At 39.7% G+C, this 16,394-nt stretch overlaps 1 protein-coding gene across 8 annotated transcripts in view; it reads left to right on the top strand.

Annotated features, from left to right (window-relative positions):
* The window catches only part of MGMT (O-6-methylguanine-DNA methyltransferase), a 181,436-nt gene that overhangs the window by 121,900 nt on the left and 43,142 nt on the right, over positions 1 to 16,394 (top strand). For all 8 annotated transcript variants that reach the window (XM_083506039.1, XM_083506037.1, XM_083506038.1 and 5 more), the window contains one exon: positions 11,579 to 11,739. In XM_083506039.1, coding sequence (XP_083362165.1) covers positions 11,579 to 11,739 — 161 coding nt within the window. The remainder of the gene's footprint in view (positions 1 to 11,578; positions 11,740 to 16,394) is intronic.

Here is a 16,394-nt window from a genome sequence, read left to right as displayed (position 1 = left end):
TATACTCTTTTCCAGCTTCCTTTTATTATATATGCACAAAACATATTGTTCTGATTCCTGTTCCTCATCTACTTTGGTGAGAGGCATAACAGCATTTCTTACAGTGTGTCTGTGCCTATATTTGTATGCGTTTTGTCTGTTGTACCAGATTGTACTGTATATTTGAGCTACACTGTCTTCACACACAAATAGCTTCTCACTTCTCCAATTAGTATCTTATTGGCATAGTTTTCATAAAGTATATCTAATTGAAAATGGCAGAGAGAGGCTGTCTTACAGGCTTAACAAGATAAGGAGGTAGGTTGCAGATCCAGCTGCACTCTAGAGGTTCTGGTTTGTTTCTTGGCAGTCTGGGTTAGATTTTTCTGAATTGCATAAACTAATTGGCAGACAATATTCTGTTCAGGCACATTGAGCAAGGTAAGCTGAAAGGAACTAAATCCATGAATAGTTTTTGCAGGATTTTTATTTATTTATTTTCAGTACCAGTTTTTCAAAACAAGTCATCAGTCCTGGAATTTGAGCAGGCAAACAAACATCATGCCCTTAAAATCCTGTTTTGGACTTCTTCCTAGCACTAATTCATTGAAGGTTGTGTTTGATGTTTTGTAGGCTGTTGTTCTTTTGTAATGAGAATTGGTTACATATGTGATGGATAGCCAACACCAGCCACGAATCAGAAGATTCATGCTAAAAACCAATTCTAATAATTGACCAAAGGTTCATATTTACTGTGGTGATGATTTGATGGGATACGGCTAAGTATATTGGCCTATACGTTTTATAATTATTTTATTTATTTTAATGTGTGTTCTAGGTTATTTCTTTCTAAACTATCATCTGTCTGTCTATCTATCTATCTATCTATCTATCTATCTATCTATCTATCTATCTATCATCTATCTATCTTTAAATTATCTGTCTGCATGTGGACTTTTATGGCACCCATGTCTCAGTTACCTTTTTTTAAAAGAAATAGTTTGATCCTTAAGAATATGGTTACATAACCACCCCAATCTCTGAGCAGGCTGACATTACAGGGACTTACCCAGGGTTCGTTTTTCATTTTGGAATGAGGCACAGTGGCGACTGTGGTGTCTTTAGGATATATGGCTTATTTACACATATATACAACCTGAGCCTACGATGGAGGGGTTCACAGCATTAACAGCCCCAAAGGGTCTTGTTTCTCCCATAACCACAGTCTTGGATTCAAACAGAAATCAAACATTGTTCTCCACCTTGCTGCTTGACTTCTGGTTTTACATCACAGCCCCCAAACTCTACTCCAAACTCTGGCTTTTGTCCTTCTCATTATCTGTGATTTGAAGGAGGAGCCCCAGTATTTGCCATCTCACACAGAGCCCCCTTTTCTTCATTCTCTTAATGGCCCTTCACCCAGGCCATTACCTCATCAGGAAGCTAGCCTGGCTTGATTAAATTTTAACACTTGCTGGATTCAAGGATTAGAGGGGTCTGGCACCCACAAACTCATAACAGTATGAAGAATATGAAGGCAAGCTTAAAAGTGTGCAGCAGGTGGCTGGAATTCAATGAGCTGTTTTTGGCAGGCAAAAGAGTTTGAGCATGTCCAGCATGCTATGTGCAGTCATACCATATCCTAGCTTGCTACTGAAATCCCCTCCTCAGTACGGCAGGGAACGTTGCCTTCTGAGAAACACAAGCCCATAGCCACTGCGTGTGGGAGATGTGTTGAGATCTTTAAATCTCTATGTCTTCGTCAAAAGCCACAATTCCAGAAGTTTGAATTAGAATTTAATATTGAGTTGTTGCTTTCAAACTGAGTTGCAGTAGGTGACTGTTTGATCCTTGAGTTTATTTTTATATGTCAGATACTGAAATGCAAGCCACTTAGTATATATTATTGTAGGTGTTCTATAAACGGCTTCTTAGATTAAACTGCTACATTGGCTCATGTTGCATGCTATGCATAGGTAAAGGGAAGGGGGTGGGAATCTGACATACTGGTAACAGAGACATTTATATTATTTATACAGAACAGAACAAACCAATTTACAAGAAAGGCATTTAAGTGGCAATGTTATTTATTAATGTTATATGCAAGCTAATGGAACTGCATCACAGATTCACCTAAGCCTAGTGGAAGGCAGTCTGTTATCATAGTGCATTTTTTTAAAGTTGTTATTATATTGAACAGTGGGGGGGACATTTTAATGGTGCTGTACTTGCATCTTTTGAGATGTTCTGATACTGGACATAAATTGATCAGTTTTGTAGGATTTGGACCATAAAATTGCACTTTTTTCAGAATTGTGTGTTTTCTTTTGCTCTGGTTTCTTAAAAACAACAACACAACAACAGTTGTTCTGGACCGTTACTGCAGCGCCTTGAAATAGGTCCAGTTTACCCTTGAGTGCTCACTGTACATTGATTTGAAGCATTTGTAAATGAGCTATCTTAGATAAATTGCCAAAGATAGAACTGAGAGTTCAAAGTGATGTATAAGAATCATAGAATCATAGAGTTGGAATAGACCACAAGGGCCATCGAGTCCAACCCCCTGCCAAGCAGGAAACACCATCAGAGCACTCCTGACATATGGTTGTCAAGCCTCTGCTTAAAGACCTCCAAAGAAGGAGACTCCACCACACTCCTTGGTAGCAAATTCCACTGTTGAACAGCTCTTACTGTCAGGAAGTTCTTCCTAATGTTTAGGTGGAATCTTCTTTCTTGTAGTTTGGATCCATTGCTCCGTGTCCGCTTCTCTGGAGCAGCAGAAAACAACCTTTCTCCCTCCTCTATATGACATCCTTTTATATATTTGAACATGGCTATCATATCACCCCTTAACCTCCTCTTCTCCAGGCTAAACATGCCCAGCTCCCTTAGCCGTTCCTCATAAGGCATTGTTTCCAGGCCTTTGACCATTTTGGTTGCCCTCCTCTGGACACGTTCCAGTTTGTCAGTGTCCTTCTTGAACTGTGGTGCCCAGAACTGGACACAGTACTCCAGGTGAGGTCTGACCAGAGCAGAATACAGTGGCACTATTACTTCCCTTGATCTAGATGCTATACTCCTATTGATGCAGCCCAGAATTGCATTGGCTTTTTTAGCTGCCGCGTCACACTGTTGGCTCATGTCAAGTTTGTGGTCAACCAAGACTCCTAGATCCCTTTCACATGTACTGCTCTCAAGCCAGGTGTCACCCATCTTGTATTTGTGCCTCTCATATTTTTTTTGCCCAAGTGCAATACTTTACATTTCTCCCTGTTAAAGTTCATCTTGTTTGTTTTGGCCCAGTTCTCTAATCTGTCAAGGTCGTTTTGAAGTGTGATCCTGTCCTCTGGGGTGTTAGCCACCCCTCCCAGTTTGGTGTCATCTGCAAATTTGATCAGGATGCCCTTGAGTCCATCATCCAAGTTGTTGATAAAGATGTTTAATAAGACCGGGCCCAAGACAGAATCCTGTGGCACCCCACTAGTCACTCTTCTCCAGGAAGGACTGGGATGTGATGTTCGTGCATGAATGAACCACTCCTAAGCATTCAAAAGCATTGGTCTAGTCCCAAGTACTCATCTGATGTCATGTAACACAGTTCTGTCACTGGTGCTTATGGGTCAAAAAAGGTAAAGGACCCCTGACAGTTAAGTCCAGTCGCGAACGACTCTGGGGTTGCGGCACTCATCTCGCTTTACTGGCCGAGGGAGACAACGTTTGTTCGCAGACAGTTTTTCCACATCATGTGGCCAGCATGACTAAATGGGTGCACGGAAATGCCGTTTACCTTCCCGGTGAAGCGGTACCTATTTATCTACTTCCACTTTGACGTGCTATCGAACTGCTAGGTTGGCAGGAGCTGGGACCAAACAATGGGAGCTCACCCCGTCGTGGGGATTCGAACCGCCGACCTTCCGATAGGCAAGCCCTAGGCTCAGTGGTTTAGACAACAGCGCCACCTGCATCCCTTTGGGTCTAGCCCCGACCATTAGCTGAAGAGGAGCCTGCCCTAGGATTGTGTCTAAGTCTCTCTTATCTCTTCATGGAAGAGGAGAATCACATTAAGTTTAGAATTTATGTATAAATCATATATACTGTACATTATAGAAATTTAAAAATATGTGTATGTTACTTTTATATCCCACTTTTACAGCAGGGAGCTTGTAGTAACAGTAAATTACAAACTTGGTGATCATTGACATGTATCAATAGGGCAAGGGCTACCCTTCAGTGGTTGAGCAGGTGCTTCTTGTTCAGAAAGACCCACTTTTGTTCCCCAGCATCTCCAGGTAAGAAATGTCCTCATCTCAATCCCTAAAGAGCTTCTACCAGTGAGCATAGACATTACTGATCTAGATGGAACAATGGTCTGATTATACTAAGCATCTCCTTAAGAAGAAGAAAATCACCAGCCAGATGATGGGATTGCACACAAAATCTCAAACACTTTTATGTATACATAGAGTGCTGTTCCTCTTTTTGTTTTCTCTCTTATGCAACACAGTGTAAGTATACAACTGCCAAGCTATTTTGTTTAGAACATTTCTTAGACCTTGCCTTGTATAGGAAAACTGATTTATTATATAATCAAAATTCCTTTCAACCCGATTTCAACTCAGGCCATTCATGGTTCATCAAATAATCCTGAACATAGAAAAATCTCCCGTCCAAGTACATCTCATACCCAGACTCTGAAAGAAACAGTGGTGAGATGAGTATACATACAATATATTATAAAGTGGAGCATGGTGCCTTGAACTATGTAATTCTATGATGTCTGCAGGGTGATTTCTTTTCAAGAGAAGTTAATATACTGTATAGGATAAATGGAAATGTAGGATTGACTTTGTGTAGATTCTTTTGATATTCATATTGCATATGAAGAATTAACTTTCTGATAGTCTTAATTCAGAATGTCAAATAGGAGCCCATGCTTTGTTGAGAAAATAAGCCATTTGAGACAGCTGTATTTTAATATTTGACATTTTATTGGAATATTTGACATTCTATCTCATAATCCAGTTGTAAGCTGTTGTTTTTCGTGCTTCCAGAGCAGCTTCATTTTGGTTATAGGACTTGTAATGAGTTGTACACGTCGTAGGCGGTTTAAAAAGAGAGAACCGTTGACCATACATGTAGATAAGTCCTTAGTCCTAAGTATTGTCATAATGGATAGAAGCAATGGTGCATCCATTTTGGAATCTTGTCTCTATCCACAGCCAACGCTAGATGATGTTTGTGAGATAAGGGGCAAGGGATGAATTCAGTTTTAGAAATCACTAGTAACATTCAGCCCATTTCACAGTATTTCCTATGGGAGTTGCTGTGATTCCACCACACTAATGCTAGCACAGAGAAGTGCATCAAAATATTAGGAAATGCCAGATTGTATTATTTTCATAGTTAAATATGATGCAGTTTCACCATGCGGAGAATGAATGCCAATTAATGCTGTGTGGACTATAGCTTTCCCTATAAATAGGCCCTGGATTTTGGTGACAGTCTAAGCAAAGGAGGTAATGCTGCACCACATGGTGATTGTTTGGTACTGAGGGGGGAAACCTGCACCTGAAGGGTATGGCCTGAGATGGAGAATCTAAGAAAATAAATGACTGAAGTCAGGTGTGCATATTAAAGTTTCCCTGAAGCAATTACTCACATAGTTAATTGCCTCTGATAAACCTGACCTTGGCACCATTATGGAAGCATTATACCATTCTGTAAGGACACATTATTCTAGAACTTTTCTAAGGACTAAAACTAACAAGACTGTGCATTTGTTTTATGTCGAGTTGTTTGTGTGTGTATAAAATATATAGTGTACTGTACATGCAAGTCTGAGTTATACTATTCACGAAAAGGATGGCTTTGATTTTAAGATATTGAGGTTCCTTGTTATGAGGGTGTCTACGAGGCAAATCTGTATTAGGAAGCCACAAAAGGACTAAAATTTAGTCTTTTTGTGACTTCCCAATACTGATTGGCAGACCTATAGTTCCTGTATTTTCCCATCAAAGAGAGCTTCATAGCAAGGCATTCCTGATCGAACCAGGGTTTAGATTTGTTGGGGTATAATGACCGCCAAATTGCCTTTTTTGGGGTCAAACACGGTTGAAGAAGTTAAATCAAATCCTGAAACAGGTTTAGTCTAATTTCGGGGCATGAGGAGTTTAAGAGATTGTCTCTTAATGAGGAATTTATCTGAGAGTGACCTCCTAGATATTTCCTCGTCCAGCTCATCGGACCATCTAATACACGAGAACCTCAACTCCATGTCGGTGTACCTGGAGAGTTCAAGTTTCTCATTGCAAAATAGATCCTTTTTTGCATCAAGGAGGAGATGCAATACAGATTTGCCCCAGGTGGCATCTTATTTTTTATATACGGGATTCAGTCAAAATCCTAATGGCACAAAGCATTTAGTGACCTTCCATGCTATCAGTTGAGTCTTCATGGCTTTAATATTTATTCCACCTTACTCCTTGGCATTTCAGGATAGGAAACATTTTCTACTCTCACCTTTAAAGAGTACAGTGGTACCTCGGGTTACAGACACTTCAGGTTACAGACTCCAGTCACCCAGAAATAGTACCTCGGGTTAAGAACTTTGCTTCAGGATGAGAACAGAAATCGCACGGTGGCTGGCAACAGGAGGCCCCATTAGCTAAAGTGGTACCTCAGGTTAAGAACAGTTTCAGGTTAAGAACAGACCTCCAGAATGAATTACAGTGGTGCCCCGCAAGACGAATGCCTCGCAAGGCGAAACACACGCTAGACGAAAGGGTTTTCCATTTTTGCGTTGCTTCGCTAGACGAATTTCTCTATGGGCTTGCTTCGCAAGACGAAAACGTCTTGCGCTTTTTTTTTAAAAGCCGCTTAAAGAGGCGCAGTTGCGACGGACCGTGCTTCGCAAGACGAAAAACATCGCAAGACGAAAAGACTCGCGGAACGAATTCTTTTCGTCTTGCGAGGCATCACTGTAAGTTCTTAACCCGAGGTACCACTATATGTAGTGGCATGTATCAACCACACAGGATATGGAGAGAGCCACATTCTGGATACCACAAGTGGCAACAGGAAAGCTACACAAATAGGAATGCTGTGTGCATTTTGTGGTAGTGTTTGCATCTGTGTTTATGTCACGTGTTTCATCCTAACCACTGAAGTCATCTTAGGTGAGATGATTGAGAACCACTCCTATATATATTTTTAAAAATAATATATTATGTCCTTCCAGTCTCATTCCATGTTGTAACAGAGAACCCTTATAATGCTAGTGGGTCCAGGTTTTTCAAAAAGCTTAAAAAGGTATAATTTGAAATCATGAACCATGTGTCACATCAGGAATATTGGGTGTTGGTGAGAATTTGATGGACAAGTACAACTTTCCAAATGTTGCTTGATCAATCTTAAACACCAATAAGTTTGCATGCATGTACGTTTTATTCTGAAGTGCATAAGCAAATCCTTTACCAGGGTCCAGTCTTGTGAATTGCTAGCCACCTAAAATTCACCTGAAATTAATTGAGTATTAAGCTGCCAAACTATAAGCAGGTTTACAGTGAAGGGCTTTTTAGAGATTCTTAAGCATATCTTCAAAACAAAAGTTGTACTAACAAATTAAGAAGAGTCAGTAAAAACGAATAAGTATAATTGAAAGATTGAGTATACCCGCTCCCATGTATTTCAGTTGTCAAGCTATTTTTAAAAATCATTATTACTAATATATGGACATATTATTTATATGGTTAATTTAAACTTGGGCAGAAAGAATTTGTCTCTCATATGGGTATTAAACTTCTTGAAAAGCTGTTTTTATTCATTGATTTAGCTGTGAAAAACAAACACAAAATAGACATAAGGCTATCTGAACTCTTTATTTGCCACATTTACAATATTAATAACACTCTTTCCAGAAGTTGTCACATCAAGTAAAAGATCTTCATTCCAGACTGTCTTTTGGGGCCAAATTGAGACTGGATGCATGCATTTAATAAATTGTAGTCTCAAGTAGTCATTTTTGTAAATAATTAGCTTCAGTGGAAGAATAAGTTAGCATATTGTATGCATCTAATGTTGCAAATGTACATACTGCAAACTTTCCTATTAATCAACAGTCAAGCACTGTAAGTTGGGTCTCATACATAATGAATTGTGCTTAAGCCTCCTGGGTTTCATTGATAGAAAAATAAGAGAAAACACAAGTGTAGTAAGCTTTTGAATAAAATTTAACTAGATTGCTCTGCATCCTGTAATTGTTTTGGAATCATTAGGGACTAGACAATTCATCTGCAATTTTGGGGGTAGTTTTGCCTTCATCTATCAAAGGAAGACTATTTAAATGACATTAAGGTGTTGATGTAACAACTTTTTATTTATTTCCACATGGAATGTTAATAATATGTGTTTTATGTGTATTTTACTCCATCATATATTATAAGGAACATTTAAAAGATGTTGTGAAGGATATTTTAATGTCACGTTTTAAAGTGTTAAAAATACTTAGTTTTGTATTTACATTTTAATTGTATTACTCTTTTCGTAAACCACCCTGGGAATGTGATTGAAGGGCAGTATGAAAACACTGATGATAAATAAGTATTATTAAAACTCACGCGAGAAATGTAACGTGTTTCTATTTATTTAAACTTACATTTAATGTATAAAATGTGTTCCACAGGCTAGGCATCTGATAACTAAACAAAAATATGAAATGTGCAAACTATAAGGGGATAATTTTACAAGATCAGGAGTCACATTTGCTATAGCAGCCCGTGTCCCTGCACGCCTTGTTTCCCTCCATTTTCCAGACCCTGAATTGGTGACTGTAGTCTGCCTCACTCTCTGTGTGTGCCTGAAGCTGAAGGCTACCCTTGCCATTCAAGATGCTGTCAGTACCATAGAGTTGGAAGAGACCCCAGGGGATATCTAGTCCAACCGCATGCAATGCAGGAATCATAAGTAAAGCATCCCTGACAGATAGCTATACAACCTCTGTTTAAAAAACTCCAAAACCAGTTTTCCCTACCACTCCATTCTTCTTTACTGGACCTCTCTGGTTGTTCATAGATTCTGCTTTCCAGGAGATAAGCCACCTGGTTTGTTGTACGGGAACGTGAGATGCCCTGTTGTAGTTGTGGATGTTATCGTTGGATTAGTTCAGCAGCAGCAGGTCTCGTACATGCAACCGTGTGTGAAGATTCTGTGTGTTTACATGCCAAAGTGTTTAACTGAGGAGTTTGATTCAGAAAGAGGCTAACATAGAGAAATGCTAAATTATACTCATTTATAGAGGAGTAGTGATGTTGGTGCATTGCTGCAAAAACAAGTCGCCATTTTAGAAAAGTTTAGAAAACACCTGCCTGTTAAAAAAAAAAAAAACAGTGAAAGCAGCAACCTACACATGCACAAATACTAATTTCAGTGTAACCTTAGCAGACGAAAAGAGGATTGGCACTGCAGAGACAGTTTGTCTGTTGTCAGTACTCAGCTGCAAACTGCTTACCAGTGAAAGGGAGTAATAAGAAGCAGAGGAAACTGTTGTGACATAACACAAATAAACTTGAATGCATGTACATATTTACTTCTGTGGGTGCAAACTGGTAGGATCTTCCAAAAAAATAGGGAACTGGCTGGCTAACAACTGAGCTAGTATTTACTGCTTTACTTACAGGCGAGGATGCTGTTACAGTTTTCTGGGAACCAAGATGGAGTTTCTTCCTTGCCCATGCTGATAGAAATTGTTCTAAAAATGTACCTGCTGAAAGTTGTCTCTTTGCATATTCTGCTGTAGTAGCAGTTGAGGTGATTGACATGTGAAGATTACCTTTCCCTATTCAGCTAAGGTCCTGTGTGCTCAATAGTAAAGAGGCAAGCAGCAAGTTTTCCTATTTCCAAATGAGACAATGAGTCGATATTTGGATGTTCTGCCCACCTGGGAAAGTCCCAAGAATTTTTTAGTAACCTTGTGCTGTTGCTTGATAATGATATAAATTTATGGACTTCGATATTTGAAGCCTCCACATTCATCCATATTGTTGTTATGAAACCTGTGTTTCCATAGTTATTTTAGTTACCGGTATTTTAATAAAACAAGGAGTGGGAGAAGGACTATCAATCGTATGGGACCTTTTCTAAAATACGAGGGGGAAATTAATTTTAATCTAGAATATCTGAATATAGCATAAATGCTTTTGATTTACTGTGTGAGTAATTCAAACATGAATAAGCAATCAAGCCAAAGAAACCATTGCAATGGGATGCTACAACAGAAGTTTGTGTGGTCATATCAGGGGTTAAGATAAATTTAAAATAGGAATTTAAGACAAAATGTTTCTGCTATAAGAATTCTACAGGCCAATAAATTCCCAGAAAAACAGCCTGGATGTTAATAAAGGTTTGTTAGGGTTCTTTCTTTGTGGCATGAGATTAAAGGACAGCTGTCAGCTAAGTTTTACTCAAACTTAACCAGGCTTCCTCAACCTCGGCCCTCTAAATGTTTTTGGCCTACAACTCCCATGATCCCTAGCTAGCAGGACCAGTGGTCAGGGATGATGGGAATTGTAGTCTCAACACATCTGGAGGGTCAAGGTTGAGGAAGCCTGAACTACTCTCTGAAAATGAACACGATTAAGTTAGGTCCGTTAATTCCAGTAGATTCTGAGTAAACCTCAGTTGAATACCACCTATATTCTCCTGGGAAGTGGAGCAATGAATTCTTAAGGTTTCATATCCTCAGTGCTTTTTTCTAGAAAAATAGTTGCTGGTATTCACCATGTAGTTGTTACAGTAAGTTCCACACTTTTTAACCAAACCAAACAAAAAAGGTGCCGGTACTGAATACCCTTGAGTACACCCCCCCCCAAAAAAAGCACTGCATATCCTAAATAAGAAACGTAACAATACAAAACAGTAGATGGCTCCCAGTAAATGAGAGCTATTTGCAAGTTGGCAATCATAGAATCATTAAATTGTAGAGTTGGAAGGGACCACAAGCATTGGGCTTGCATTTCTTGTATAGAAATCTCTGTGGCATATTTGATTAATTGCAGTCATAGTGGAAGTGCAAATGCAAAAATTAGCTTCTAGTTTTGTCCCTCTCACCACCTATATGTATGTTTCACTAAAGTACACAGAGGGTTTATTTTGCTTTCTAGTTTATAAGCATTGCTCAACAATGGTAACACTTGACACTTTTACTGTTGCTATTCAGAAGTGTTTTGCTCATGTCTGCATAGTTAAGAACAGGAAATTCTTTTTTTCTTGGGTTTGAAATCACTTTTATTGGGGATGTAGAAAGTAAAAAGAAGATATTTCTGTTCTGTTGGACTTGAATAATACAAAGCATAAGTAAACATTACCTGGACCTTTCCTTCTTAAATGGAAACTGAGCTACTTTATTGTGGTCCCCTTTTCTAATTTGATGCTCAGTTCTTCAGAGGTAGGGGTGTGTGTGTGTGTTCTGCTGCTCTTGTATTTGGGCTGGGGAAATTCATTCTGTGTGAGATGGTATCTTACTCTTTTGTTTGCCGCATTGTAAAAAAAAAATTGCAGTTAGACTGTGAAACTAATTATTAAACTAATGTTATCATTCTTCTAGCCCTACAGATGCATCTGTGTCTTGTGAAGTATGTGAAGCCTCAGAGGAAACAGCGGAGCCGCTGAAACAGTGTGTGGCTTGGTTTCAGGCCTATTTCTGTGAACCCTGGATGATAGAGAAGCTTCCGGTGCCCCCTTTTCACCACCCGCTGCTGGAGAACGGTCTGTATATTTTGTATTGTCATATGCGGCATGCCTAGCTGTATGAAAGTTTCTTGTCTGTAAGTAGATTCTATGCTGATCCGAAAATTTTAGATTGGAGCCACGTGCAAATGACCTCTTTAATTATTTCATCATACTTGTGGCCAGAGAGATTTGGAAGACTTATTTCACAAACTTTTCCAGGGGGAGGATAAACTCTTCCCAGTTTCTCCAGGCTGGGATTCACCATTAGCAGTGGCAGGACCTCAGCTTGTTGTGGTGGTGGTTTGGTTTGCAATCATTGCAACTGTGTGGAAGCCAGGCCAACATTTTGCATCCTCCACAATGTCTGCACAGACCTGATGTCATTGGTGGGGAATGGCAGCCCCTACAGAAAAATGGTGGAGAATATTTGGGGGGGGAATTCTTTGAAAATTACAGTGGTACCTCGGGTTAAGTACTTAATTCGTTCCAGAGGTCCATTCTTAACCTGAAACTGTTCTTAACTTGAAGCACCACTTTAGCTAATGGGGCTTCCCGCTGCCACCACACCACTGGAACACGATTTCTGTTCTCATCCTGAAGCAAAGTTTTTAACCCGAGTTAATATTTCTGGGTTAGCGGAGTCTGTAATCTGAAGTGTATGTAACCTGAAGCGTATGTAACCCGAGATACCACTGTAAATTCTGAGAAATTATGGCTCAGTAGGCTAACCAGATGGGCAGTGGGTGGCCAGTTGCAAGGGGTCTTTCTCATGGAATCAGCACACACAATCTTCCTAGGTATATTGCCAATTCTGTGGGGAAAGTGTGGTGTAACCAGCCTCATATAATCAACATGCTTAACACTAATTCATGCATGAAGGCGTTAACACTCTTGATCGATATCAACTAGCATAGGCATTGTTGGAGAGCAGAGGTCCAATAGAGTTCGGAAGGAAATGAATTAATGCCTGCAACTCAGCGGATCCTTATAAAATTTAACACAAAATATTTAGGACTTTTAACCCTCAACCGTTCTTATCAGATGTGGCAAATATTTTCATTAAGCAGGTGCAAACTATTATGCAGGTAAGTCTCTTGTGCCAAATATGGAACAGGTTTACTTTACACAAAGTACAGACTGTAATGTAGTGACCTTTTGCACCACAAGCCCATTTTTTGAGTCCAGAAATGTTTTTCTCAACATGTTGAATTCTAAGAGGGTGCTTTTCCTTCCTTTTTCTCAGTTAATAGAGTTCAGACTGAGAGCAGGTGTGCATGTTTTATAGCTGGAAAAAAGTGTAAAACTGAAATGCTAGCCAATATTTTTGACGACTAAAACTGATAAATAGTTGTACTGCATGTGGTTTTTTTCTAAACACTTATTTCCGCATAAAATACATTTTGTTTAGCCTGATACCCAGAATTATCTGGAATAATACATCTCCTTACTGATCATATGCTCTTCCAATTGCAGTCCCAAACTCTGAATATCAAAGAGAGATGGGAATGGGAGATGGGGAGGACTTTGCAAGTATTAAGACCTTGACTGAAGTTAGAGAAGAAAGAATCCAAGTATAAACAGGAAGAGATAACTTATTATCTGAGGAGAAATTGTAAATCAGTTTTGAGGGATGAGCTTATAAACTGAATTTAACCATGAGTGGACTGATCTTGGAATCAGTGTTTCCATCAATGAATTTGCAGGCTTAGCCATTGGAAAATATCCTGAGGCTGTCTTCCTCAGTAAAATGAGAGTAGTACATTTTCAAACCAGCTGGTTTGTTAAAGAAATGAAAAGAAAATTGGGTACCAAAAAAGGCTTCTCTCTGCCTGTGACTAATAGCAGCCCTCAGGCAATACTGTTACTCTAGCATACAGCAGTCACCTCAGAATGAGACCCTTTGGAAGCCTACGTTTTTCTTTGCTATGTTGTTCAGTCAGGTCACAGTGCAAAAGGTGCATAAACCTCTAATTTAGAGAAAATGTTTCTTTGCTGTGCCTTAATTTAAGTCCCCAGTGTTGTGTTGTCCACAAGGCCTATTGTCCACATACACAGGGTTCTGCTAATGGCTATTTTTCATTGCACTCTCTCTTTATCCTTTGTGTCCCTCCCACCAGCAAACATTTAGTGTGAAATTAAAGGGTAGAGAATTTTCACACATACTGCTGGTAAACTATACCTGCAGAACTGGGCAGTGTGTCAAAGGTACATGCTTCTTAACCACTGGCCTGCTTTTCAGTAGAAGTGTTTCTCCCAGAGTGAATGTCATCCCTGAACAGGACCAAGTATTTGTGTGTGAGAAACTTAATCAAGTTACTTCCTCATAGGTAAAGGCACCTGCAACTGCTCTACCATTGCACACCTTCAATATCTCTTTCCCCCATTGTGCAATTCCATCACCTGATCATATGGACCTTAGTTATGAAAGACCTGTAAAATTTGCCCCACTCATGTGGTTCCAATACTTTTGTGTATTTTCCCAGCAATAAGGGATCACACCCTGAAAAAGTGGATCCTACAACCCAACAGGTTAATGAGGAAAAGAGAGCAGCCATTTCCCCCCTCCAGTGAACTAAACAGTGGCAGCATGAGTTTGTACTATTTTTCTATTTTATGTACTGCATTTAAGAAGCTGTTATAATCACATGCAAGAGTTCAGGTGTCCTCTTCTTGATGGCTGTTTGCTTATTTGTTTACTGCAAGCATCTATTCTGAATTATTTGCCTTGATTTGATATCTTGACACTTTCTGGTAGCACCTGTATGTATACTTTACTCAGACACATCTCCATCTCAAAGCTAAACAGGAGGAGAAATGCTTAGCTGAAGTGGCTAAAGGGAATTCGGAATGACAGCTGAGTCCGAAGTAAATGAGCAAGGACAAGCTGCATTTATTTTTTTTAACTTACGATATCATTTCTGTTTAAATCTGACTACCTGTAAGCTAGTAGTTGGATTTTTGTTTATCCATTGTATCCAATCCTTTTTTACTCTTCTGCATATATGTGTTGAGCCACTTACTTGAGAACAATCTTTTAATGAAATCCTAGTACACGGACAATGGGAACGTATACATTTCATCATTATGCCTTGGAAAGCAGTGTCCTGGAGTTGGAAAGGGTCTTCAAAGGTTGTCTAATTTGACTCCCTGCCAGTGCAGGAAGCCCACTTCTTCAGTATCCTGGTTAGGTAGCCATCCATCTCTGCTTACAAATCTCTAATGAAGGAGAGTCAGCCATTTTCCAAGGCAGTCTGTTCCACTGTCAAGCAGCCTTCACCTTCCTTAATATGGCCTGATCTCCAGGCTCCTCACCCTTCATTTGGACACATGTCCGTTTGCTGATACCTTTCTTAATCCACTGTGCCCAGAAATGGGCACACTACTCCTGGCTGCCTGACCAAAGCAGAACTGATGCAAGCTAGAACTGCATTAGCCTTTTTTGATGTCACGTGTCTTGCTGAAATAGAGATAAAATACATCAGCAGCATTTCCCTGATCTGCTAACACCAGTAACTCTATTCAAAAAAGAAAATAATGTCAAACTGGAATCACTTCTTAAGTAACCCATGCTGGCTCTTTGTGATCTAAATGTGTACAAACGGACAAATTTATATGTTTTAGAACCTTTCTAGGTATCAAAATTGTGCTGACTTGTGCTGGCAGTGCTGACTTGTGCTGACAGTGGTTGCCTTTATCTTCTCCCTTCTTCTTCTTCTTCTTCTTCTTCTTCTTCTTCTTCTTCTTCTTCTTCTTCTTCTTCCTCCTCCTCCTCCTCTTCCAACATCTGGTCTTCTAGCTCTTCTCTATCACCTGTTAGCCAACCAACAGAAGCTTTGAGATCACATCAGTAAGCACCTTGAGGTTCCATAGTGCACTTCCAGCTAAAGCAAGGGTGGGGATCATTGCAGCCTTTCAGTTATAATTGGACTCCCAACTCTCATCCGTTCCAGTCAACATTGTCAGTGGTCAGGGATAATAATCAACAATATCTTGACAGATAAATATTGCCCATCTCTGAGCAAGCAAAAGATGATTTTTCTTTATGGTAAAAAGAAAGTCCAAGGGAATTAACACTATTACATAGCATTCATACTGAAACAAAGCATGATGAAATATTTATAAAATAACGGTCTATGTACTTTGCTAATATGTACGCAGGCCTGGCCAGGACGGCTTTCCTGTTATATTTTCTGGGTTTGATAAGGTGTGGAACCCTCACCTGTCCTGAGCCTACTCCAGCTGAGGAATTAGACACCTACTCCCCAAGTTAGTGAGCTCCACCTGGGTTGTGGGTCCTTGCCTGCCTTCTCTCATAACTGACAGCTGTGAATCCTGAGATCAGGGGCTTTACCTCCCATTTCACCTCTTGAGGCAAAACAAGAAGTGTCAACCTTCTCTGCCACACCGCCACCCCACCCCCACCCATAGGACACTCACCACCCCTGCACCACCTGCCAGTGGCACTGCTGCGGTACCATACCCTCCAACATAATATGCAAGAAAATTAATGGATTCTTGATTGTTGTTATACACTATTACCAGATAGTCTTACTATCAGGACCCCATTATTAGGATTAAAATAAAACTCAAAATCAGCCAATTCACTAGTTGAATTTTGCACTGACAGGCAAAAATGACCCTACATTTTAATTTATTTTTTATTTTACTGTAATCCTGTTGGGAAAGAGCAT

Source organism: Podarcis liolepis (genome assembly GCF_965112155.1).
Source record: "Podarcis liolepis genome assembly, chromosome: 5".
NCBI lineage: Eukaryota > Metazoa > Chordata > Lepidosauria > Squamata > Lacertidae > Podarcis > Podarcis liolepis.
This window is presented reverse-complemented; position numbering and strand designations above follow the sequence as displayed.